The sequence below is a fragment of the Ctenopharyngodon idella genome, chromosome 24 (assembly GCF_019924925.1).
Source record: "Ctenopharyngodon idella isolate HZGC_01 chromosome 24, HZGC01, whole genome shotgun sequence".
Lineage (NCBI taxonomy): Eukaryota > Metazoa > Chordata > Actinopteri > Cypriniformes > Xenocyprididae > Ctenopharyngodon > Ctenopharyngodon idella.
In genome coordinates, this window is record NC_067243.1 from 11,117,249 (window position 1) to 11,143,010 (window position 25,762).

A 25,762-nucleotide genomic window follows, 5' to 3' on the forward strand; every position below is an offset into this window, starting at 1 on the left:
CGCCAATGCACAAACAAACACTAGCATATCTTTGGGTTTTCAAACAAACTTTAAAAGAAAGTTTCATTCCACGTCGAATATGAGAATATTTTGAATTTATTTTTGTCTTTGTTTTCTGTCAGACTCTCAACAGCTATGAGTCTATGAAGTAGAGTAACACCATTATGCTTATCTCACTCTACGGAAGCCATTGTTGAGTTTCATCATGTTGGACAGATTTTTGTTTAGATGGGGTTTTTAGATGGGGTTTTAGAACTAATCTAGTTCTAAAACTAGTTCTAAAACCCCATCTATCGTATTTCTGGTGCAGTCCGCTTTGCTATATCTATACGCTCCAACTCATTGGTGAAATGTTGCTTTACAGTTTTTCTGTCACATTTTGGGAAGTGACGTGTTTAAACGAACTGCGTCATTTCAACCACAGGTTTCAGATCCATAATGAGAACATGCAAAGGGTGCTTTAGGTCACTGAAAATTGAAATTCTGGTGTAGATTATTGGAAAGCTTGTTTGGACCTCCTAAGAAATGACAAGCCCACTAATATCATGTGTAAGGTGTATCTTACCCGACTTTTATTTGTGTGAAGACAGCTATGAATGAGAACAATGCCATTTGGAGAACTAATATTCTAAGCTGAAGCATTTCTTATCGTTTTATTAAAGCTGTGTGTATAATATTACAGGTTCAGAACAGAAAACAAGAAATTGATGCACATCGCAGAAACATAGACCGTAGCTTAAGGCAGAAGAGGCAATGCAAGCAACCCCAGCTGTGTATGTGGGGATCTCGCATTGGCGTTTTCAAATTTATCCACTTGGGAGAGCATCTTCAAAGCTCAATTTTCACAGGAAAAACAATCCCTTCTCCTTGTGGATGGAAGACCAAAGTGTAGAGAAAAAGATGCATTTTCAAATGTATCTGGATTAGTATAGACCAGTGGTTCTCAACCCTGGTCCCTCTTGGCGTTTCTACTAATGAGCTGATGGCCTGAATCACGTGTGTTTGGTTAGCAAGAGATAAGAGGCACCAGGACCAGGACCAGGGTTGAGAACCACTAGTCTAGACTTAGTATGAGTTGATATAGAGCAGGGGTGTCAGTTTGTGGAGGGCCACTGTCCTGCAGAGTTCAGCTCCAACCCTAATCAAACACATTTGAACAAGCTAATAAAGGTCTTCTAGGAACTTCCAGACAGGTATTTTGGAGCTGGTTGGAGCTACACCTTGCAGGACAGTGGCCATCCAGGAGCGGAGTTTGACACATTAAAGCCCCGGGTATACGTAGGCCATCCGTGTTCGTGCACCGTCCACATGACGTAATTTTCGACATGCGGAGGGCTCGCGGCCGGCCGCACACCCCGTCCGCGAGCCCTCCGCATGTCGAAAATTACGTGCAGCCCAAATTTCGAGACCGCACAGACGGTGCGCGTGCAACACGCTTGAAACAAAGAGAAACTTCTTCCAAGACGAGTAAACTTAGCATATCCTTCTCCATCGTTTTAGATTCTTGTTCAGTGCATCTTCCAAACTATGTTGCAATGGTGGATGCACTGTTTCTTCTTCGATCATGCCCAACGAAAGTTTCATTGATGACACGACTCAGTGCTGCCCTCCGATGTCTGGTAGAGTATAGAAAAAAGTTGTACTGCGCATGTGTCGAACTCAGTCATCCGCGGTTGAGTATACTTTGAAAGATGCGCGGACACAACTGCGCGCGCGATGCGTCCGGGCGCGGAATACTTCAGCCATCCGCGTTCGTGCACCATCCGCATGACGTAATTTTCGTCATGCGGAGGGCTTGCGGCCGGCCGCACACACTGTCCGCGTGCAGCCCAAATTTCGAGACCACGCGGACGGTGCGCGTACAACAGCGCATGCGCAAGCAGGACAGAAGAGTCCACTAGGTGGCAATATGCACAGTACTGAGCACAATGTGCAGAGAGTGTGTAAAGAGTGTGTAAAGAGCGATTCAAAAACGAGAAGAGTAAACTCATAAGCATGCCTTCTCCATCGTTTTTGATTCCTGTTCTCTTGGTGTATCTGCTGAACTATGTTGCAATGGTGGATGCACTATTTTTCTTCTCCGATCCTGCCCAGCGAATGTCCCGTTGATGACACAATGTCTGGTAAAGAGTATAGAAAAAAATTTATTGCGCATGTGTCAAACTCGGTCATCCGCGCGCATCCGTGGTTTTGTATACTTTGAAAGATGTGCGGATGCGACTGCGCGCCAGACACGTCCGGGCGCGGAAAGTGAAGTATACCCGGGGCTTTATGTTTATGTTGATTGCGCACGTGCAGTGTGTAACATCACACATGTCACCTCCATAGATCTTATTTTCTGTGTAGGACAGATTGATTTTTCCTATTTGAAGTGAGTTTTGTGTGTGTGTGTGTGTGTGTGTGTGTGTGTCCATGGGAGTTTTTACAGAGCATTGCTGATTGTTATCTCAGGCTGTTCGGAGATGAACTCTGACCTTTGTTGCCGAACAATGGATCTTATCACTACAGGAGCCCCTCTCTGCAAACCAGTTAAACACACACTTACTACCATACATGCATTCTCACGTCCTTTGAAATCAGTAACTGTAGTAAGTACTTGATCTGTGTGTTTTCCAAAGCTCTAGTTTTTTCTAACTAGTTCAGATGATCATAGTTTGCCCTGTTGTTCTCTGCTCTGTGTTTATCTGTTGGGGTAGTGGGCCTCTCTTTCGCTCTCTGTCTGCTATCTGTTTGTTAAAGAGTTAAGCAACTGTATGGCAATTGTACTAGAGCCCCTTTTATGAGGGGAAAAAGAGTGAGTGAGGAAGAGAAGGGATAGCTGGGATTAGATGGGGGCAGGGTAGTGGAAAAGGGGCGGAGGTGGGGGATTGTCAGGATATCTGAGCCCAGTAATGGGCCCTGGGGTGCTTTCTGGCCCATAGCATGATGACAGGAAGAGGTAAAAAGATGAAAGTCAAGAAGAATGTGTGGAATCTCCTGGAAAGTTTGTCTATTTGTCCTCCCATCCACCCATCCATTCAGGGTAGTAGTAATTAATAAGAGTAGAATTTTTTTTTTTTCTCCAAATCTGAATAGGGCAGTTTATGATAAATTGATAATTGATTATCATACATTTTTGAAAGTCCATTTTAAAGGACTTTACCAAATTATTACATGGATGACTCGCCCAAAAATAAAAATTCTGTAATTATTTACTTGTACTGTTCCAAACATGTATGACTTTCTTTTTTTCTTTTCACAAAAGATATTTTGAAGAACATTTGGGAACCAAACAACATTGCAGCCCATTGACTTCTATTGTATGAACAACAACAACAACAATAAAAACATTGTGATTTCTCAAAATATCATATTTTATGTTCAGCAGAAGAAAGAATGTCATACAGACCAGTATTATTTATATACTATTCTAGTATTTATTCATATTTTTAATTGTTTTATTTTTTTTATATTTTCAGTTTAATTTTAGTGTATGTTAGTCAGTTTATGTGCTTTGCTTTTTATGGATTTATTTTTGAAATATTTCTATTTAATTTTATATAAATTAGTTCTATTTTCTAATTTTCATTTAAGCTTTTAAGTTTTTCATCTAATAATTATTTTATTTCAATTAATGAAAGTGATTTTTAATAGTTTTACTTAGAAACAACATGAGGGTGAGTAAATGACAGATTTTTCATTTTTGAGTGAACTATCTTTTTAAATGTAAATGTAATTTTTTTTTTTTGGTGCAGACTATTTGAGGTTTATGCCATGTAATACTAATTTTACACTGCTAGCTACACTATCTAAAAGATGTTTAATGATGTTTTTGATATATAAATCTGTAATAAAATGAACTATGATGGTACTGGACATGCTTTATCAGCATACTGCACAAAACACTGGTTATTCAAATGCTTTTGAATACCATTCGCCCCATTTTTTCCAAGCTAAACGCTAACCGTATCAAACTGGGTCAGGAAGTGATGCTAGCATGCGCCTTTTATTTGGAAATGTCTGTTTCCCTGGTAGCCTGTCTGGGTCTAGTTCAATATAAAGCCAGTGGAAATAGGGTCTATTTATCCGCACTATGAGGTTGTGCCAGTCTATTAGCACTAATATAGACTTTTTCCTCTATTTAATGGTTTTCCAGTGTCTCTGTTTGTCCCCGCTGGAGAGGCACATGTGCTGTAGTAGTAAAAGGCAGATGATAGAGGGACCAAAATGAGAAGGGGAGGTGAGTTCACTCCATTCATCCATGGGTCTGATAAAGGTCAGCCAACTGTGAACTAGACCTGGATCCTTGCTGTGTGACTGAAGTGTCTCGTTTTCAGAGATCATGTGGACCGATATTTAATTAAAAGAGGGGATGAGGCTAATTGGGTCTGGCTTTACCCTGAGGGGGTAAAAGGGAAAAAGAGGGAGAAACAGGGCGTTAGAGATAGCTGGAGCTGGAGATGCTTGCTAATCTACTCATTCTCACCCATTAAAGCAGTGGTATCAGGATTTCATGAACAAATTCTGCTGTGTGTGTGTGTGTGTGTGTGTGTGTGTGTGTGTGTGTGTGTGTGTGTGTGTGTGTGTGTTCCTGTAAAGCACAAGCTAACCTCTGGAAATGGTTTGAGTATTTTAGGTATGTTTTCACAAAAGTTTTATGTGGTTTTAACCAATCAGCTATGTAATGAAAAGTAAACTACAACAATTAAAATAATAATAATAATTATTTTTATTGTTACTATTATTAACTCTTGTAGGGAAAATTGCGTCTTGCATATATTAGCAGAAGAGAAGAGAAGATGCTTTTTCCCCATGGTCTTTCTTGTGTGTTGGTACATGGCTTCCATTAAAATGCCAGTGTAAGTGCAGGCAGACCAAACAACACTCTGTCTCTCTTTATCTGTCTTTCCTCCCCCCTTTACTTCTCTTCCACTGGTCGCTGATGTCCTCCCACCCCATCCCACACACACATACACATAGATGCTTTCACAGTCCAGTCACTCTGTCTTTTTTAGGCCCTGTTTACACCTGGTATTAAGATGCATTTTGGTCGACAAGTGGACCACATCCAGAGGTAGCTGAAAACGAATTCGACCGGATTGTTTTCGTAGTATGGACGCTCATGTGGTCAAATGCACTCAAACAGCCACAAAAGGCAGCCTACTCTCCGCCCACTAACTTAATGCGTAAACATTATGGGAAGTGCGCTCGCCAGACGGGATTTACTTTGTCGGCTGAAGTCCCAAGTTTGGTTTAAAGATGAAAAATGTACCAAGCACAATGTTCTCTCACCATTCCTGATTTCATATGTAAATTGCGCAAGCTTATTTTGTCCATTAGATTTGAAGATCTTAAAAAAAAAAAAACATTTACCCACCCATAGACCCTCCCCTTGAAGAAATCAGAAGAGAAGTGGTTTAAAGTGGACAAAAGAGACACCAGGTGTAAACAGGTATGTGTCTGTTTCGTCTGCTTCTGATCTGATCGACCAAAATGCATCTTAATATCAGGTGTAAACAGGGTCTTTATCTATCTTTCCTCCCCCTTTACTTCTCTTTCACTGGTTTGCTGATGTCCTCCCAAGACACCCCCAACCCCCCATACACACATACACATAGATGCTTTTACAGTCCAGTCACTCTGTCTTGTTTAGGTAAGTCAATGTAGCCTGGGGCAAGGAGAAGTAAATTTACTTAGCAGACAGAGGGTGGGTTTGGTGTCTGTGTGTTATCTCTGGCATAGCACAGAGAATCTTTAAGTGTGTGTGTAGATTTTGAACTGTTTTGGCTCCATAGGACACACTGGGAACTGCTCCTGCTTTGAAAAAGAGAGGGAGAGGGTCCAAATGAGGGGCTCAGGGTCAGGGTCGAAGGTTAACTGTCAACTGATATCATGAGGGAATTGGGTCATCTGGGTCTCATTTTCCAATTTAACTGCATTTTGTTACTTTCTAAATTGCATTGCGTGATAAGCTTAAACACAACAAGAAATCAAAATTATGATCAATTGTATTTCTTAATACATATAATTGAGTGTTTGTGACATTATCAGCAATGAGACTGGCATTTTTAGGCCTGTCTCCTGTCCCATGTAGGGCCTGGTGTGGTAAATGAATAAGACAAGAATTGGAAGCTCAGAAGCTGAGGACTGTGGGAAGATTGTTTATTGAGAGAAGGAGCTTTCAACACCCCCTCTTGAAGCCTAGGATCAAGCTTGTGTCAAAAACATGGAGTGAGAATGTGTATTTGAGTATGTGAAGATGGTGTACACTTCAATGATGCATTGGTGGTCTGCTCTGCCAGATGAGCCCAAGTGTTCCCTTCCCCCAACTCAAGAGATGTTCCAAATGACACTGCCTAATGCTCGTCAGTTGTAAAGAGAAATGTGGAGTTGGCTAGGAAGAATGGAGCAAGCAATGTTTTATTCCTTCAGAATAAAAGAGCTTTCTCTCTCTCACTCTTCCTTTTTGTCCACAACATTTTCCCAATATACCCATGAATCCGCTGTCTTTCGATTGCTGTCCTCAGTAAGAAACTATTGAATTTCTGGCCAGGGTCCCACATGTGCCATTGGTTGGCTCAAAAACAACAAACTAATTGTGTGTTTCTGTGTGGGTGGATGAATGTGAGAAAGCTTGTGAGGATCTGTGGAGAATCTCATATTCATCACCTCCTGTTTTTAAGTATGGATGTCTCAGTCTCTTGCATGTGGCATTTCATCCTCTCCCTCTTTTTGCTTATATTAGTACATTTCATGACACTAGTTGAGAATGGCAACTTAACATTTTGTAACACAACTTTTGTTTGCCACTTTTCTAGGTGAGTCTGGACTGGGCAAATCCACGCTCATCAATTCCCTCTTTCTGACAGACCTGTACTCCAAAGACTACCCTGGCCCATCTCAGAGGATCAAGAAGACTGTTCAGGTATGTCCTCTTTAGCTGACCTTTAACTCCTGATACTGATACGTGGCATCCCTAGTCTTGTTCTCTTTCTTCCCTTACTTTTGACCCTTTATCTCTAGCCACCATTATCTTCTACTGCCTTGCAGCCAAATATGATGTAGAGAAGCCCCGAGGGAGGCTTTTTATTCTTATTCTGATTTCTTATCCTTACCTTGGACCAGGATTTGGCAACTTTTTTTAATTATCAAAGTGCACCATTCGAGTGAAACTGTATACCTAAATCGATACCTAACTGACCAGTTCAGTTGGGCATACTTTTGGATAGCATAAAATATAGATCTGTTTTCTTGAGTGCCCCCAACTGTTGTGCTGCAGGAGCCAATTTGTGGTCTGTCCATGGTGAACTTTTTGTCAAAAATGGTATACGTGGTGCTATAAGCAAGCTATGCAAGTAAACAAATCCACTCTGCGTTATCCAGGGGTTGCACAGACAATTGGGACCACCACCCACCTTCCCCCACCATTCCCGCCACCGCCACACCCCCTGCTGAGTAACAAAGTTTTGTAACACTTTTAAAGTGCTTAGCTTCTTATGCAGCTCATTAGATTACCTGCATGACCATAAGGAAGGATCCTTGGGCCTTATCGCATTAATCACGCTTAATGTTGTTTTTTGCCTCTTCAAGTCATAGTCAACCAACACCTGAATGCATTCAGACAGCTGGAGTACCAGTCAGGCTCAAGCAATCGCAAACAGATTGCTGCCTTTTGAGAGTTCCAGGCCAGAGCAAATGCTCCCAGACTCACTAGAGGAAAGAGACAGCAGAGTTTTGACCTTATATGGATTTGATAAACAGGGTGAGAACAGATGCTGAGGCTGGAACATCAGAAATGGGGGAGTATACACTGCAAACAGCTTGCGGTATGATGGAGTGACTCAATTGGAGTGTTTTTTAAAGAGGATAGGAGGGGCAATATGAAGGGGTCTAGATTCCTCTGGAGGCTTGTAGGGTTCAGTAGGAGGTCAAGAATTTTCCCACGAAACCCAACACTCAGCATTGACTTTCCCACCACCCTAGAGATGGGACGTGTTCTGAGGTGGCCCAGCCCTTTCTGGTATTTAAGTGCAGCCACTCTCGTTCCTCTTTTATAATGATGAACAAACAACCTCTGTGTCTTTGCTGCACTCAAGACAAAGTTCACGGTTAAGGTTCAGATCAAAGTTGTTTTGAACCTTGGTTGTGCTTGGATGACATGGCAAGTCTACTGACTTAGTGGAAATCTTGAAAAAAGCTACCCAATCATGCAAGTACAGCTCCAGTCTACTTGAATGGGGAAAGATCAAAATCTTAAGAACTGTCAAATTCTGCTTCTAGAGGGCTATACTATACTGCAAGGTCTACTAGAAACTTCCAGGCAAGTGTGTTAGAGCTAAACTCTGCATGACATTGGCCCTCCAGGAGCAGGATTGGGCACCCCTGCAATAACATGTCAAATGCACCAATAAAATCTGACTGGTGTCATACATTTTTCCTCTTTTGCTCAAATTAGGGTGGTCAAATTCATGTGTGTCCTGCAGCCATCATGTCAAACCCTGCCTCCCTAAGTCCTTGTGGTCCTTCTCCAAGTCCACACTTTGGTGATGTAATGCCACATAGACTGTTGGGTGGAAGTCTGCTGTGGAGACAGCATCAGTGAAGGCTCATGAGCACCCTTCTGAAACCTAAAATGACGAATGAGACACCCTACAGCCTCATAGACTTCACATACACAGTGACTATTGCAAGACCGCAAGTACACATTAAGTGTGCAATTTGGGAATTAACTATTGTGGCGGGAGGAGCAAATGACAGACACAATAGGTGTGGCGTCAGGCCTCGGAAAGGTGTTTATTAACATAAAAAGAAACCGTCCAAAAAAGGGAATATAGTGTCCAAGGGGATAAAAGTATCCAAATAAACAGGGGATCTGGTGTCCTCGCAGTGCTGGGAATCGTGAAGGAAAGGTAGTGTTCAGATGGGTTGGTCCAGGTAAAGAGGACGGGTCACGGCAGCCGCACGCACTGCCCTCTTTGGTTCAGGGAGCGAATGGCGGCGGCTTCTCCAGTGGCTCATCTTCCCAATGGCCGCGGCACTTGAATGGCAAGGCAGCACAGCCATTCTTAACCTGATGGTGGTGACGCGTGCATCCCAGCACGGGCAAATGATTCCGGCGGCTCTATGTAGTGTGGGAATCCCTCCCCGCTCACCTCCTGGACCTGCAAGGACACCAGCGTGCAGGCATGATGAAAGAGATCGGTCCCCCAAGGAGAGGCACTCTCGGCATTTTAACAGCGCCGGTGACGAGGCTTCATTATCTTCAGGTGTGCCTCATCACACGGCGCCAGTCCTTGTTGTTACCATGCCCCTCCTTTCTCTCACCTACTCCAGTCGGGAAACTGGTGAAGGCCGGTGATTTAAGAGATGGGGTAGTGCTGATAATAAGGAGGCGGCATTTCTTTCCACTCATTTTTTTTTTTTTTTGAATGAGTAGCCTGTGTTCTCATCATACTATATGTGTACGCATCGATTATAGTTTGTTGGGATCTTGTTTAGGGTTATTTGCTTTTCTCAGCACTGTGCAGAAACTAACCAAACACAACCTTCACATCATCTTACAGTTTGAATGCAACTGTGGCATCTGTCACCCAACATCTAAACAAATTCATTCTCGTTTGGATAGATGATCTAAAACCAAAGGGGCTTTGCTTGCTGCCACTGGAACTCAATGGAAGATTCATCCAAGGCACCACCTCTCTGTTTTTACCACAAAACAACTTAAGTTTTAGAGATTTTAGATTTCATCTTCACATTCCATACATCACTACTTTCACAGATGAAATCTCTCTGACATTTTAACATTTCTCATGTCCATGCTTTTCTCTTGATTCCCGATTTAACCTTCTCTGGCACTCTCCTGGGTGGCAGGATGCCTTTGTGCGATACACTTTGTCTGAGCTGTTCCACCATTGAATGCCCGTGGTATAAATTTGTCAGTCTGGCCAAAGGCCATGTTGTGATGTGTGGCTGTCTAGTCCTCTGTGGTCAGTTTAGGCAGGACACGGAGACAGCGGTGAAAGTATTTATATTCCAAAACAATCTGCAGTGTTTGTGATAGTAGCCACACAAGGGCCACTCTGGTTGCATCAAATGAAAGTCTTGACATTTTTGTGGCTTTGTGTTTCTACATTTTCATTTATTTCTTTTTCTATGTTGTTGCAAACTGAAGTGGTCCGATGTGCCTCATAAACATCCTAGCATGAGCGAGAATGGAAGAGTTTTATTAAGGTTCACTCCTCTCCTCTTTCCTCCAATTCCCTCGTTTTCTCTTTCTTACACTTTCTTCTCCTTAAGTCTCTCCTGTCTCTCCCTCTCTTCCTCTCTCTCCTCTTTTTGAAGAACTAAGAAAGGTTGTGGTTGTTTTTGTTAGCGAGAAAGTTGCGCATGTGTGAATGCGAGTGCAGTTTTAGAAAAAGAGGGTCAGCCAAAAATAACCAGGCCTGTGAGAATAAGCGTTTTTACTGAAAGCAGCTGAAATAACTTCAGGAGATGATGAAGCTGAATCATAGTGACATCGGAGATAACTATTTCAGTGTCTCATCTCAACTCGATGTCTCACGCATAGCCTAACCTAGAATGCAACTATTGCACATGGTTGTCTGAATTACTCTGACTAATTGGAAGACGAATTGAATACTCACTACTTGTTTTTAATGTAGGACTATTTTTAACTTGACATTATTTTAAAACATGAATGTATATGTCTGTAGCAGCAGTGAATTTAAAGATGGAACTTTTAATAAAATGAACTAGTCAATGCCAATATTTGTTTGACAGCTAGTTGACCATTATGGCCTATCTCTTGTTAAAGGGTTAGTTCACCCAAAAATGAAAATTCTGTCATTGATTACTCACTCTCATGTCGTTCCAAACCCGAAAGACCTTTGTTCATCTTCGGAACACAAATTGCGATGAAATCCCAGAGCTTTCTGACCTCCGATAGACTGCAACGTTATTACCACTTTCAAGGCCCAGAAAGGCTGTTAAATTAGTCCATGTGACTACGGTGGTTCAAGCTTAATGTTATGAAGCAACGAGAATACTTTTTGTACACACAAAAAAAAAAAAAAAACATATTGTTGACTTTATTCAACAATTTTTTCTCTTCGTTCTGACATAGAACCTGGAAGCGCTGCACTGTGTTTACTACGTGAACAGCGTAGGAGACTGACATGGAAAAGAAGAAATTGTTAAAAAAAATCGTTATTTTTGTTAGTTTTTGACACACAAAAAGTATTCTCGTTGCTTCATAACATTAAGGTTGAACCACTGTAGTCACATGGACTATTTTAACAATGTCTTTACTACCTTTCTGGGCCATAAAAGTGGTAATAACATTGCATTGTATCGGAGGCCAGAAAGCTCATGGATTTCATCAAAAATATCGAAGATAAGCGAAGGTCTTACAGGTCTGGAAAGACATGAGGGTGAGTGATTAATGACAGAATTTTCATTTTTGGGTGTACTAACCTTTTAAGCCCTATTTGTTATTAGCTTCTTTTGTATGAGCTAAATAGCTATAGAGTTCTTCAATGGTCATCTATGACCTTTGTAGGCTCACGTTTGGTTTGTTGCAAACGCAAAGGTAGAAACTCTTATGCACAAACTGTATTAACCAAAATCTCCACTCACATAAATGTTTGTGGCTTAGGGTTAGTTAGCATTGATGTTCTGTCAATGACATGAATCTGGAACAAACAGGCAAGGTTGCTGTCTCAGGCTTAGTCACGTATCCTGTTGTGACAATTCTGGTCCTTCTTTCAGGTGGAACAGTCCAAAGTACTCATAAAGGAGGGGGGCGTTCAGCTCACGCTCACCATCGTTGACACACCAGGCTTTGGAGATGCAGTGGACAACAGCAACTGGTGAGTTTAATTTCAACGGCCTTTCAGACTCTTAGATAGACCCTGTCAGAGACATAATCTCCAATATAGTCAAAAGATAAAATAATTTTTTTATGCAGGATGCTATATATGATGGTGATGCAATGACTTCTCAATCTTTGCCTCTGACTTTGCCTTTCATATCTCCACCTCCCCTTTTTCAGCTGGCAGCCAGTCATCAATTACATCGACAGTAAGTTTGAAGACTTCCTGAATGCTGAATCTCGTGTTAACAGGAGGCAGATGCCTGACAACAGGGTGCACTGCTGCTTGTACTTCATCGCCCCCTCTGGTCACGGGTAGGTACTGCACCCTCTACAAATGAAGCCTGGCATGAATCAACCAGCTTAAAATAGAAGCACCACACATACATGTCCTGATTTACACATCTTGCACTTTGTTCAGGAGTGGGATGATGTTGGAATTTTGTACATGAATACTATACGACTGTGGTACAATGAAGGCATCAGAACACGTGACTGTGCACTGATTTAAATGCATTAACGAGTGAAATGGAGAGACAGAGGACGTATGAGCACAGATGGAGATGCACACTACCCACACCGTATCTAAAAGCATTACATAATGCCTGCTAAACTGGGCCTGACGTATGATAGGCGTTGACTTGTTTATTTTTGAAAATTATGAGCTTGTCTGGCTTAGTTTTACTAAGGAAAGGAACGGTTGTTATGACAGAAATAAGATTTGTGGTTAAAATATGACATATTTCTTGTGATGCAAGAATGCTTGGGGAGTATTTATAATGGAATCTTTCTGTACATCATTGAAACATAGTTTTAAATTTTGTTTTTTATTAATCTTTATTTATTTATTTTTATTGCAGCTGTCTGTTGTTTTGTGATTTAAAGACATTAACATGTGGGAAAATCCTCTCTAGTCCTTTAGAGTATAGTTCATGATCTACAGTCTCTGAATAGAAAAAACAAAGCACTGTTTACTTATAAATTTAGATTCAGTGACCCCCATGTGTTCAAACAGCCACACACATTTTCTTGTGTGCCCTTTTTGAGACGCCACTATGAAGCAACATTCATATCTCCGTGACCTTTGTGTTGCATCTTCAGTCTTGACATTCCTGAAATGTATAAACAGCCCCTCAGCTGGCCCCCAAAGTCACACAAACACACACAAACCCAGCTCAGTTTAAAGAACAGCCTCTTTGTCTGGAATCCCAAATGAAAATGATGCAAAGAGAGACAGAGTGAAGCCCTCATTCCCTCCATGACATAATTTTTCTGGTTTGGAAGGAAATGATGAGAAAACGGTCAGTGCTGTGTGGTGGCTCTGTGCTCTGGTCTGTTTATTCATACCCGTTTCTGGTGCCTGACTTGTTTTTAGTTCTGTTGCATCACTGGAAAGGACATTTTTGTATTTGTTTTATGTGTAAGCTTTGCAGACTTATCTAATGTTTATTTAACCTTAAAGGGTTAGTTCACCCAAAAATGAAAATTCTGTCATTTATTACTCACCCTCATGTCATTCCACACCCATAACACCTTCATCTTCGGAACACAAATTAAGATATTTTTCATAAAATCCGATGGCTCAGTGAGGCCTCTATTGGCAGCAAGATAATTAACACTTTCATATGTCCAAAAAGGTACTAGAAACAATATAAAACAGTTCATGTTAGTACAGTGGTTCAACCTTAATGTTATGAAGTGACGAGAATACTTTTTGTGCGCCAAAAAACAAAATAATGACTTTTCGACAATATCTAGTGATGGGCGATTTCAAAACACTGCTTCATGAAGCTTTACAAATCTTTTGTTTCGAATCAGTGGTTCGAAGCGCTGAAGTTACGTGATTTCAGTGAATGAGGCTTCGTTACGTCATAAGTGTTTCGCAATTTCAATAGGTCACGTGACTTTGGCAGTTTGATGCGCGATCCGAACCACTGATTCAAAACAAAAGATTCGTAAAGCTTCGAAGCAGTGTTTTGAAATAAGCCATCACTAGATATTGTTGAAAAGTCGTTATTTTGGGGGGGTTTTTGGCGCACAAAAAGTAGTCTCGTCGCTTTATAATATTAAGGTTGAACCACTGTAGTCACATGAACTGTTTTAAATGTTTTTAGTACTTTTTTGGACATCCGAAAGTGTTAATTATCTCGCTGCCAATAGATGCCTCACTGAGCCATTAGGATTTAATCAAAAATATCTTAATTTGTGTTTCTGACCCCCATAGACTGCAACATAATAATCACATTCAAGGTCCAGAAAGGTAGTAAAGACATCGTTAAAATAGTCAATATGACTACAGGGGTTCAACCTTAATGTTATGAAGCGACGAGAATACTTTTTGTGCGCAAAAATACAAACAAAAATAGGAACTTGTTCTCTTCCATGTCAGTCTCTGGCGCTGTTCACATGAGCAGCACAACGTATGCATGTGATTCTGATGGAGGAGCCGGCCAATAATGAGCCGTTCTGACATAGAACCCGGAAGCACTGCACTGTGTTTGCAACGTAAACAGTGTCGGAGACTGACACAGGAGAGAAGAAATTGTTGAATAATGTTGTTGTTTTTTTTTCTTTTGGAGGGGTGGGGTACTGTATTGTACTACACCTTGTTATACAATAATTTAGTAATCTAAATAATAATGTATTAGCACCACAAGCAGCTTCACAAAACAAATTAAAATGTTAGACGCAATTCAATTGTTTTTTGAATTTTTTTTTTTTCAGACTGAAGCCTCTTGATATCGAGTTCATGAAGCGTCTACATGACAAAGTCAATGTCATTCCCCTCATCGCCAAGGCCGATACTCTCACGCCAGAAGAGTGCCAGCTTTTCAAGAAACAGGTGTGTGTTAATGTGTGATTTTACATTTCAATGCTGATCATTTACATTTTACCATTTTTCTCAAGTATACTACTATTCTCTCATCATAAGATTATGAAGGAGATCCAGGAGCACAAAATCAAGATCTATGAGTTTCCCGACACAGAGGACGATGAGGACAGCAAACTGATCCGAAAGATAAAGGTAAAGATTCAGTCCATTAACATGAATCCAAGAAACTGTACATTGTACTAAACTTTAAGTAAAATGATCAAACAAGGAGTGTAGCAGATAATTACAGACAACATTAGTTAATGCATTATGAACTAAAAATGAACAAAAGTATATTTATAAAATTAAACAAGGTTTCCCTGACCGTGAGATCCCTGAGTTTTGGTTAATGTTAGTTTACAAACACTATGCGTTTGTTTTCTTTTTTTTTTTTCCTTTTTTTTCTTTTTTTTGGGGAATTTATATTAAAAAAACTTAGGGTAACACTTTAGTTTAGGGTCCAATTCTCACTGTTAACTAGTTGCTTATTAGCATGCATATTAGTAGGATATTGGCTGTTTATTAGTACTTATAAAGCACATATTAATGCCTTATTCTGCATGACCTTATTCTACATCCCTTAATCCTACCCAATAAACTTAACAATTACTTTACTAACTATTGATAAGCAGTAATTAGGAGTTTGTAGAGCTAAAAGTCATAGTTAATATTTACTTAATACTAATAATTGGACCCTAAACTAAAGTGTGACCAAACTTTTAAAATTCTGTGAATAAAGTGATTACAATGTCTTTAATCAATATATAATTTAATCTGCTAGAAATTTCTTTTTTTCATTTTATTTAATATTATTTAATAAAATTATATACTGTTTCTTGAGGGGTGGAAGCCTCATACCTCCACATTTCATAAATCATTACTATTGGTCACCCTTTACGTCGGTCTGTGAGTTTTGCAAATATTTACCCAATGAAAAGTATTAAAAAGACCTCGTAAGTCCATTGGATCCTTAAACTGTCTGTAAAATCTCCACCCTGCCTCTATCGGGAATGAAGTGCCCCAAGCATTTTGGACCATCTCTGCTTGTTTGCAATGCAAGGGTAAATAAAGAACTGGTTGTTTGAATAAGTCAAGCGTTTTCTTTCCTCAAGAAACACTATAAAGAGTGATGTTTCATGTATTTGAGGAGCGGAGAAGAGAGTATTAGCCTAGCATTTTTCGTCAAGTCATAGCCGATACTGTCTTAAATAGCCTGTGCGCAGCACTTCGTCCTTAATAACATGAGATTTTGGACATTAAACAAACGAATCGTCCACACGGCTACAGTAAGCTTTATAAGTAAGCTTCGAATACAATGAATTCAGACATACTACTCATTTGGTGTACTGTTTTTCGCCTACTGTATAGTAGGGAAGTATTCGACTTCGGACGCAGCAACAGTGTTAAATTACTTAATTTTTTTTCAGTGTTTTTTTTCCATTTCCTGAAAAGTAGCTGTTTTGATATGAGGTTTCCGCCTGGAAGTGACAATATATAATTATATAAAATCTCAAACAACTGGAAAAGTCTTGGAAACTCATTCAGTGAGAATCTTGAAGATTTCCTAATGCGTTACCTAATGTTAACATATACAGTGTTACCTAAATTTTTAAATTTTAATTTCACAATGCAAAAACAATGATAAATGCTTTCATCATTCAAGTCTTTATTTTTCCCAACAGCATCCACAATGTTGTTTGTTTCTCTAGGTCAGCTTGAGGTTATTATTGACGAGATGCGAACTGCTAGAACTAATTTAGTTGTCTGATCTGGCCTGATCTGGATCTAAAGTTCAATGCGATCCTACGTCAGACCCCCTGCATCCGTTCACTCTCCCTGTGTGTGGTCGATACAGACTCTGTAATTAACTGTGGTTTGTACCGACAGGAGAAGATGCCTCTGGCCGTGGTCGGTAGCAACGTGGTGATCGAAGTGAATGGCAGGAAGGTCAGAGGTCGTCAGTACCCCTGGGGTGTGGCAGAAGGTACGTCCTTTGACATGAGGACTGCACCATTTTTAAGGGAATAGGGGTGTTCCAGTGCGTACAAAACAAATGTATGCACTTGCTGGACGATCTCCCTCCCAGCTGAGGGATTCTGGAAAAGGGAGGGCGACGAGGTACAAGGTTTTCCAGAGAGAAAAACTGTCACCCCTTCTTTTCATCATTGGCCACAAATGACTTGTTGTTGTGGTTTTACTTTCCCCACATTTCTTTCTTTACAAAGCGCTCTCCTCCCTGCGAAACTTTTTCATTTGGAATTGTTGTTGTGTTGGTGAGCGAGTGTGTCTTTTTTCCTCGGTTGTTTATGTGTCATTGTTTCTTTTCTCTTTTTTTCTTTCTGTCTGCTCTTTTCCATGACTGACAGAGGGCATTATTGGTAAACAAAACCATTTTTCATTTCTCCTCTCTTCGTTAAGGCCTCCCCCTCCTTTCACTTTCACCTTTTTGCTGCTCTGAAACTTTGCTGATTGTCAGATATGTGCTCTATAAATAGTCATGGAGAAACCTGTTAGCTGCAGCCCCCATAGAATATAGAGCAGCGCTGCTCTCTAACATGTTTATATGTTCTTAATTACTCTCTATGTAGGGCTGGATGATATAGCATGCTTCAGAAATCATTCTAATATGCTATTCAAGAAACATTTCTTATTATTATCTAGGTTGAAAACAGTTGTGATTGGGGCCTAAAAATAACTTTTTGCCACACCTGCCAATGGCCGGTAACTTAAGAAAATGTACTGGCCATAAATATTTTTTACCTGCCATGAAACTCTTTTTGCAGAAACGGGCAGTAATGACAAAAAAAATATTAGATACCAGTGAAAATTCACAATTTTTTTATTCCAATTTCGATACCACAGCTAAAACTACTAGCCTAAATTTAAAACATTATCAAAGTCAAGTAAATAGTCAGTAATAAAAAAATAATCAAATTACAAGCAAAAGCACAAATAAATACAATAGAGCAAAGATACAAATGAAATAAACAGTGCTTTTCAGGGAGGTCTGACAGTAGTTTTCAGGTAGCCTACAGAAATTTAATGAAGTAAGCAAATGTAAAATAAAAAACTTCATAGTCTTCACTGTACATCCTTATTAATTAATCCTTAATAAAGTTACAAAGTTAATCAGTCAAGAGCAGGGAGTGCTTTTTTTTTTTCCTTTGTTGTTTGATTAACATTTAAAAACACAGACAGCAACAGGAATATTAGGCTGCTGTCACTTTAAGACCGAATGCATGGATCTAACATACTGATACTGTACATATGCATTTACTTTCTCAAATGTTTACGTTAAGTCATACTAAGATACTTGCTATTTTTTAATATAATTTTGTGTGAATTTGTCTGCTCAAGACAAGTGCAAGATGACATGAAGGAGAGCTCAGTTTAGTATTCATGCGCTGTCTGAGACGTGACTTTCGGATGTATGCGCGCACAACTTTCCACACAGCGCTCGAGTAACGAAATGAGTTCTCTTTCGCGTCTTTTTAAACTTTAGTGACAATGCATTGCTGGCCCGTCAACTGTCCCAAGCGTCATTCAGGTTTGTTCACGTTCATGCATTGTTAAAAATAATAAAAATGTTACCGGCCAACTGTCAAGTGACACTGTTTCATATACTTCTACTCACATTTAGCGCTTGGCGAGTGTTAATTTTAGGCTCTGGTTGCAATGCTTAGTAATTTTGTGATAGTTTTTTTTTTTCAGGATTCTTTGAATTTAAAAGAATAGCATTTATTTGACATTGTTACATAGCCTATATATTATAAATATAATAAACAATTTTGAAAAGAAAGATTTTATATATATTTATTTCATAATACATACAGAAAAAACAATAATATTGTGAAATATTATTACAATTTAAAATTATGGTTTTCTATTTTAATATACTATAAAATATAATTTATTTTTGTGATGCAAAGCTGAATTTTCAGCATCATTACTCCAGTGTTCAGTGTCACATGACCAGTGTTCAGTGTCACATGATCCTTCAGAAATCATTGTAATATGCTGATTTATTATCAATGTTGGAAACAGTTGTGCTGCTTAATATTATTTTATAACCTGTGATACTTTTTCAGGATTCTTTTGATGAATAAAAAGTTTAAAAATATCAGTATTTATTTAAAATAGAAATCTTTTGTAACAATATACACTACCGTTCAAAAGTTTGGGGTCAGTAATTTTTTTTCTTTCTTTTTTTTTGAAAGAAATGAATACTTTTATTCAGCACGGATGTAAGTTTATAAATAGTGATAGTAAAGATTTATATTGTTAGAAAAGATTTATATTTTGAATAAATGCTGTTCTTTTTAACCTTTTATTCATCAATGAATCCTGAAAAAAGTATCACAGGTTCCAGAAAAATATTAAGCAACACAACTGTTTTCAACATTGATAATAACTGAGTATCAAATCAGCATATTACAATGATTTCTGAAGGATCATGTGACACTGAAGACTGGAGTAGTGATGCTGAAAATTCAGCTTTGCATCACAGAAATAAATTATATTTTAAAGTATATTAAAATAGAAAACTATAATTTTAAATTGTAATAATATTTCACAATATTATCGTTTTTTCTGTATTTATTATGAAATAAATGCAGCCTTAATGAGCATAAGAGAATCATAGACGAGGAGGGAACACAAAGCCAGCCAATTTGCGCAGTCTAGGAAACATAACTTGCTAAATTAAAACTGAATATTTCAATATTTATGATGTTGCTTCATTTGATATTGCCAACAAAATCATTGCAAATACATCATAAATTTTCGTCATATCATCCAACCCTACTCTTATTTTTAAACAAAACCTTGCATTCAGACATGCATGCCTCCCATTACTTATTTCCAATTTCCATTTTGGATTTAAATACGTTGAGGGATACAAATTGTGCCTTGAGTCTGGGGTCAATTTTTTTTTTCACCTGTTACATGCATAATTTTTTATTAAAGTTCTTTGACATCATCATTTATAAGCATTTTTGCCTCTGAACTCTGATGCGGGGTTGACTGAGTGCTAATGTTTCCATCCTAACCTCTGATCAACACTATTCTAACATATGATTCAATATATGGGACGTGTTTTTGAGGCACCGTCCATACCTGTCAGCATCAGGAGTTTGCTGTTGCTGTCCCATCGAAAAAGAAATTACAAATCCCATGATCCCTTTAGACATATGACTCCACCTCCTGCCCCTCCCCCTAGCTCCATTTGGCTGGTATCTCTGCTTGTCATCGCTATGCCATGTAACCCTTCCTACAACACACCATTTTTAGTCTTAGTAGCCTATAAATCACAGGTTGAGTGGGGGTTCCTACAGGAGAGACTTTAGTCCCGCCCCTCCAACTGCTCTCTCACAGGTAGGTGGTTGTAGCAGATGATTGACACGTGGGTCAGTCAATCAGAATCAGTTCTCCGTATAGGTAAGGTTCTTGCTTGGTAAAGCATCTTAGGGCTCTATAACTGTTGTAACTGTGCAGGTTAGACTTGCAGAAGACGTTTCATCCTTTAACCATCTGTCAGAAACCAGTGTCTCTGGTCCTTTTCCAGAATCCCATGTGACGACAGCGATGTTTGATCATACATAACTGTGTATGATCACATTACAGCGGTCTGAACTGCTAACCTGTTGTTTATTTTTGTGACTGTTTAACCTTTTGGCATATTCTGTTTGGTATCTAAACACTAAAATGTGTTTTTCTTTTAATTGAAAACCACCTGACATGTGTTTTTTGATTTTTCATTTGTCTGATGTTGTTAAATTTATGTTCCGTCCTCAGTGTCTGATCCTGTTTGCTTTAAATGTCTAATTTGTCGCTGTATTATGTCTGTTTTTAAATGTATTTTAAAAATTAGGGATGCACTGATATTAAAATTTTAGCTGATATGATAAGACCATTAATTATTTTTATGTTATGGCTGATAATTAATAAATGGCTAGTAGTATAATAATCTAGTAGTTATTTTAGGTATCACAAAATTATATTGTACAGTATAAGTTTTGAGATTTATTAATGTTTTTAAAGATTAAACACTGTCTTAATGTGAAAATAGGGGAAGTTAGCATGCACAATCAAATATCCAATATTATTCGATACTGATCAATTTAATAATAATAATTTTTTTTTTTAAAAACATGGGGCGATAACCAATATGGTATTGATATATCATGCATCCCTACTGAAAATTGTTGTTGACTGGGTTTTTTAAATTAAAATAGAGGTCCAGTCTCATCATAACTGCATACATCCTCAAAAATAATGCATTTCATGTCAACTTTTAATGTTACACTTAACAATATTACAGTATTATATGTTGTAGTCCTGCATGTGAAACATTAAGTGCTTAAATCATTGTGTTTTGACATTTTAAATGAAATCTAAAAAATAAAAAATAAAAAAATGAAATTTTAGGGATTCTAAAGTTTTGAAGGGTTTGGTAATCATTCTGATGATGTTATTGGGCTAAAATATCTTCTTCATTTGTTCTTGTTTCAGTGGAGAACGGTGAGCACTGTGACTTCACGGTCCTGAGGAATATGCTCATCAGGTGAGAAACGGACTGTGTAATGAGATCGCTGTGAATTAACACTGTGTCCTGACAGGTTTCCAACATCAAGTAAATGAAAGTAAAATACTGAGGATGCAGATCATTTACATTTTTTTTAAATTAGAGTTTAACCTATCATCTAACTACTCCGTTGCTGTTCTAGGACTCACATGCAGGACCTGAAAGACGTGACCAATAATGTTCACTATGAAAACTACCGCAGCAAGAAACTAGCAGCCGTCACCTGCAACGGGGTCGATGCCACTAAGAACAAGGGCCAGCTAACAAAGTACGAGAACATTTTTATTTTTAGTTCAATGTCATTCAGATATCCATCCACCTATTTTATGCGAATTTTGTGTTATCGCATAAAAAAAAAATCACTGGATGGAAATGGCAAGATGTGCATAAATTCTAATAATGCAGATAAAAACCTTATGTGCGCAATTCAGGTGGATCATCTGGTGACACTTTATTTTAAGGTGACATAGTTACGTTGTACTTACTCAAATAAGTTCTGAGTAATATTAACTAACTACATGTACTTACTATAGAGTTACGGTTAGAATTAGGGTTTGGTTTAGGGTTAGTTACTTGTAATTATGCATAATTTACTGTTGTAACATGTAACTATGTCACCTTAAAGGGTTAGTTCACCCAAAAATGAAATATCTGTCATTAATTACTCACCCTCATGCCGTTCCACACCCGTAAGACCTTCGTTCATCTTCAGAACACAAATTAAGGTATTTTTGATAAAATCCGATGGCTCAGTGAGGCCTTCATTGCCAGCAAGATAATTAACACTTTCAATGCCCAGAAAGCTACTAAAGACATATTTAAAACAGTTCATGTGACTACAGTGGTTCAACCTTAATGTTATGAAGCGACGAGAATACTTTTTGTGCGCCAAAATAAGGACTTTATTCAATAATATCTAGTGATGGGCGATTTCAAAACACTGCTTCATGAAGCTTCGAAGCTTTACGAATCTTTTGTTTCGAATCAGTGATTCGGAGCCTCTATCAAACTGCCAAAGTCACGCACCCCCAGTTAAATCAAAATAACTCTTCTCTGATGACGTGTTTACTGGCATGAGGGCAGGAAAACCTGTCAACAGTGTTGCCAAGTCCGCGGTTTTCCCAAGGAATTTGGCTACTTTAACACTGTTGCCGCGGGTTGTTTTTTCATGTTTCTGGGTTGAAGCGACCCCAAATAACATGATATTTAGCCCCTGGAACCCTGCCAAAAACATGAATTTTACCCCCCGGAACGCGATTTTTACCGGTTGACCTCCCCTGAAATGCGATTGTGCTAGTTTTGAGTAGCAATTGGGTGGGTTTTGTTGTGTAAACCTGGCAACCATGCCTGTCACTCACATGAGATCACAGCAAACCACAATGATCCGAAGATCCAATCAATTTCCCATGGACAAAGTCAAGTCCCGCCCCACATTTTTTTTCTCAGTTTCACTCAGATATATCCGTCACAATAGGGGAAGAAATGTCTATCGCAGCTTCCGTTTCAAGGTGAAGTTAAAATATCTAGTCTCCTTGTTGCAATGTCACTCTTGTAGGAGTCCCTTGGCCCAGATGGAGGAGGAGAGGAGGGAGCATGTGATGAAGATGAAGAAGATGGAGACAGAGATGGAGCAAGTCTTTGAGATGAAGGTCAAAGAAAAGAAGCAAAAACTGAAGGACTCTGAGGCAGAGGTGTGTATGTGTTCGGTTTCTAGTTATGACTAACATGCAGTATCACAAACATTTAACTGACTTCATCCCTGTGCTTCCTCGATGCAGTTGGAACGGCGTCACGAACAGATGAAGAAGAATCTAGAAGCTCAATATAAAGAGCTAGAGGAGAAGAGACGCCAGTTTGAGGAGGAAAAAGTCAACTGGGAGGCCCAGCAACGCATCCTGGAGCAGCAGAAACTTGATGCGTCAAAGTGAGACTTTCTCTGTTCTTTCATCTCAATTCCTCAGTGCCCTGCTTTCTCTCTCTTAAAAGAGTCTTTCAGTTACTAAATAATGCATTTAGTGGGGGGTAAAAATGTATTTATTAATAAGGAACTGCACTCATGCATAGAAGTAGATTCAAGCAGGCTGACTGTCACATTTGCCTCTTATAATCAAAAATCTGGACCACACTGAAAATCTGGAATTCAAAATGAAATTTTAACCAGACAATAGTTTTAGTTTTTTAAAAAAGTAATACAAAATTTGTTTTTAAATTTATTAATATTTAATTAAAACATCTAATTTAATAATAAAAGGTATGATTTAAAAATTATAAGAGAATATATTGTATTATGTAATATAATAAATATATTATAAACAGTAATATATTATGAAAATATTATTACAGTTTAAAATAACTTTTTATATTTTAATATATTTTAAAATATAATTTATTTCTGTGATGCAAAGCTGAATTTTCAGCATCATTACTCCAGTCTTCAGTGTCACATGATCCTTCAAAAATCATTCTAATATGATGATTTGTTGCTTAAGAAACATTTTTTTATTATTATTATCAATGTTGAAAACAGATGTGCTGCTTAATATTTTGGTGGAAACCGTGATGCATTTTATTCAGGATATTTGATTATTAGAAATATAATTTTTTGTAACATTATAAATGTCTTTACTGTCACGTTTTGATCAATTTAATGTGTCCTTGCTGAATAAAAGTATTAATTTCTTTAAAAAAATAAATAAATATTACTACTTCCAAAGTTTTGAAGGGAAATAGGAAAAAATAATAGGAAAAAGGGAAAAAATAGTATTAATTATAAAAACTGAAATGGGAAAATATTAGTAATTACAACAAAGTTACAATAGCTATAACTAATATTTTACTCTTTCTTGATAAAATTTATATCTGAAATGGTTCCTATTGGTTAATGAATTTCTTCACCAATGTTTTTCATCTTTCTTTGTTTTCAGGACAATGGAAAAGAACAAGAAAAAAGGGAAAATCTTTTAAAGACATCATGAAGCTCCATTCCTCTATAAAACCAGAAACTCCTTGCATCTCTTTTGATGCTCTGATGATCTATGACCCCATAAGAAACCCATGCACAAGTGCTACGGTACATTTCACACTCCTTTGCAACAAATGAAATGAGTTTATCACCATCTTCTGGTCGACTGTAATTTTACACCACATGCCCAGTATGTCAAGTGCATGTTCTCATCTTACTTGACCGACATTCCTTTGAAACTTTAAATGATGGTTATTACAAACAAGACTTTGTGTTTGTAATATTTCCTAACAGAACAGGCAGTTTTTAGACATTTTTTGACATCATTCGCACACCTTAGTGTTAAGAAGGTCTCATAGTAGGTTTGTAAGAATGTGATGGAGAATGAGACAGACGGCTGGAAGAAAGTGCAAAGAGTTGGAGTTAAGCAAGTATGTGCTGAAAAAGCAAAGCTATGAATAGATGGTTTCATGGTGTTTGATTTGGTGTGCGTGACATGATGATGTGCATTTCTTTTGAGGTCATAGACATTTGAAAACCTGTTTTAACATTATTGCACAGCTAAATGATGACAATAACCGTTTTCCATGTTTTTAAAGCATTTGCTGGCTGTGTACGTAGATAATTGTGTCCCTACCATAGATGGTGTTATCCAAAATGGCATGATTGTCAACATTAATAACAAACAATAGTCATTTTTGATATGGATGAATATAAAATAATTACAATAATATTTTAGGATGTTGCTCGAACGTTCTGCCTTAAAATTGCAGACTGTTTCGGCATTTGTCTGCTCATGTTTTGTTTTATTTTTATTGTGATCATGCCAGATGTCCCTCAATTCATTCCTAAACTGATCTGAGACCATTTTAGTTGTTGGGGCTGGTCCTGGATCAGGGCTTGGTGGTCAGTTTTAACCTAAGCGAGTTCCGTATATCTAAACTGATCTTATTTTAGCCATACTTACACCCCTTTATAATAAACTCACTTTACATTCCAATTGTTGATGAGAATCTAAGCGCTCTTTGTTTCTGTTGGATAGTTTAGATTGACAGCACGCAGGCTCTGTCACATGCCAAACAGCGTATAGACCGCAATGTGCACAAACCTCTCAACCTACCCACTGCAAAGAGTCCCTGTATGCCTCATGTGTTCACACACTATTATATATTTTGCAGGTTTGTCATTATGCAAGTTCGAACACTCAGTTCTTCCTGTCGTGGATCGCTAAGCCACACAGACGCTCTGAAGTACATGTTTGGTTTAAGATTTTTAGTAGAACAGTATTTTGGGAAAAAAGGAAAAACTCTTTTCTTTAACCATTCTACACTTGTTTTTTTTTTTGTTTTTTTATTGTAGACCTGAACATGGCTCTAGACATGTTTGTTTTCTTATTATTTTTTGTACATGTATACGGTTTTCAATCTCCAATTGTTATCTTCGTCTGTTATTCTTTCTGCCTAACTGTACATTATTAAACATGAGATGTTATGCTGA

The 25,762-nt window shown here is 38.3% G+C and overlaps 1 protein-coding gene across 2 annotated transcripts in view; it reads left to right on the top strand.

Moving 5' to 3' along the window:
• septin15 (septin 15) overlaps positions 1-25,762 on the top strand; it is a 34,471-nt gene extending 8,709 nt beyond the window's left edge. For both annotated transcript variants that reach the window (XM_051885055.1, XM_051885056.1), the window contains exons 3-13: positions 6,798-6,904; positions 11,746-11,846; positions 12,029-12,163; positions 14,573-14,690; positions 14,781-14,873; positions 16,608-16,704; positions 21,231-21,282; positions 21,446-21,571; positions 22,859-22,994; positions 23,082-23,227; positions 24,228-25,762. In XM_051885055.1, coding sequence (XP_051741015.1) covers positions 6,798-6,904; positions 11,746-11,846; positions 12,029-12,163; positions 14,573-14,690; positions 14,781-14,873; positions 16,608-16,704; positions 21,231-21,282; positions 21,446-21,571; positions 22,859-22,994; positions 23,082-23,227; positions 24,228-24,267 — 1,151 coding nt within the window. In that variant the 3' untranslated portion in view covers positions 24,268-25,762. The remainder of the gene's footprint in view (positions 1-6,797; positions 6,905-11,745; positions 11,847-12,028; positions 12,164-14,572; positions 14,691-14,780; positions 14,874-16,607; positions 16,705-21,230; positions 21,283-21,445; positions 21,572-22,858; positions 22,995-23,081; positions 23,228-24,227) is intronic.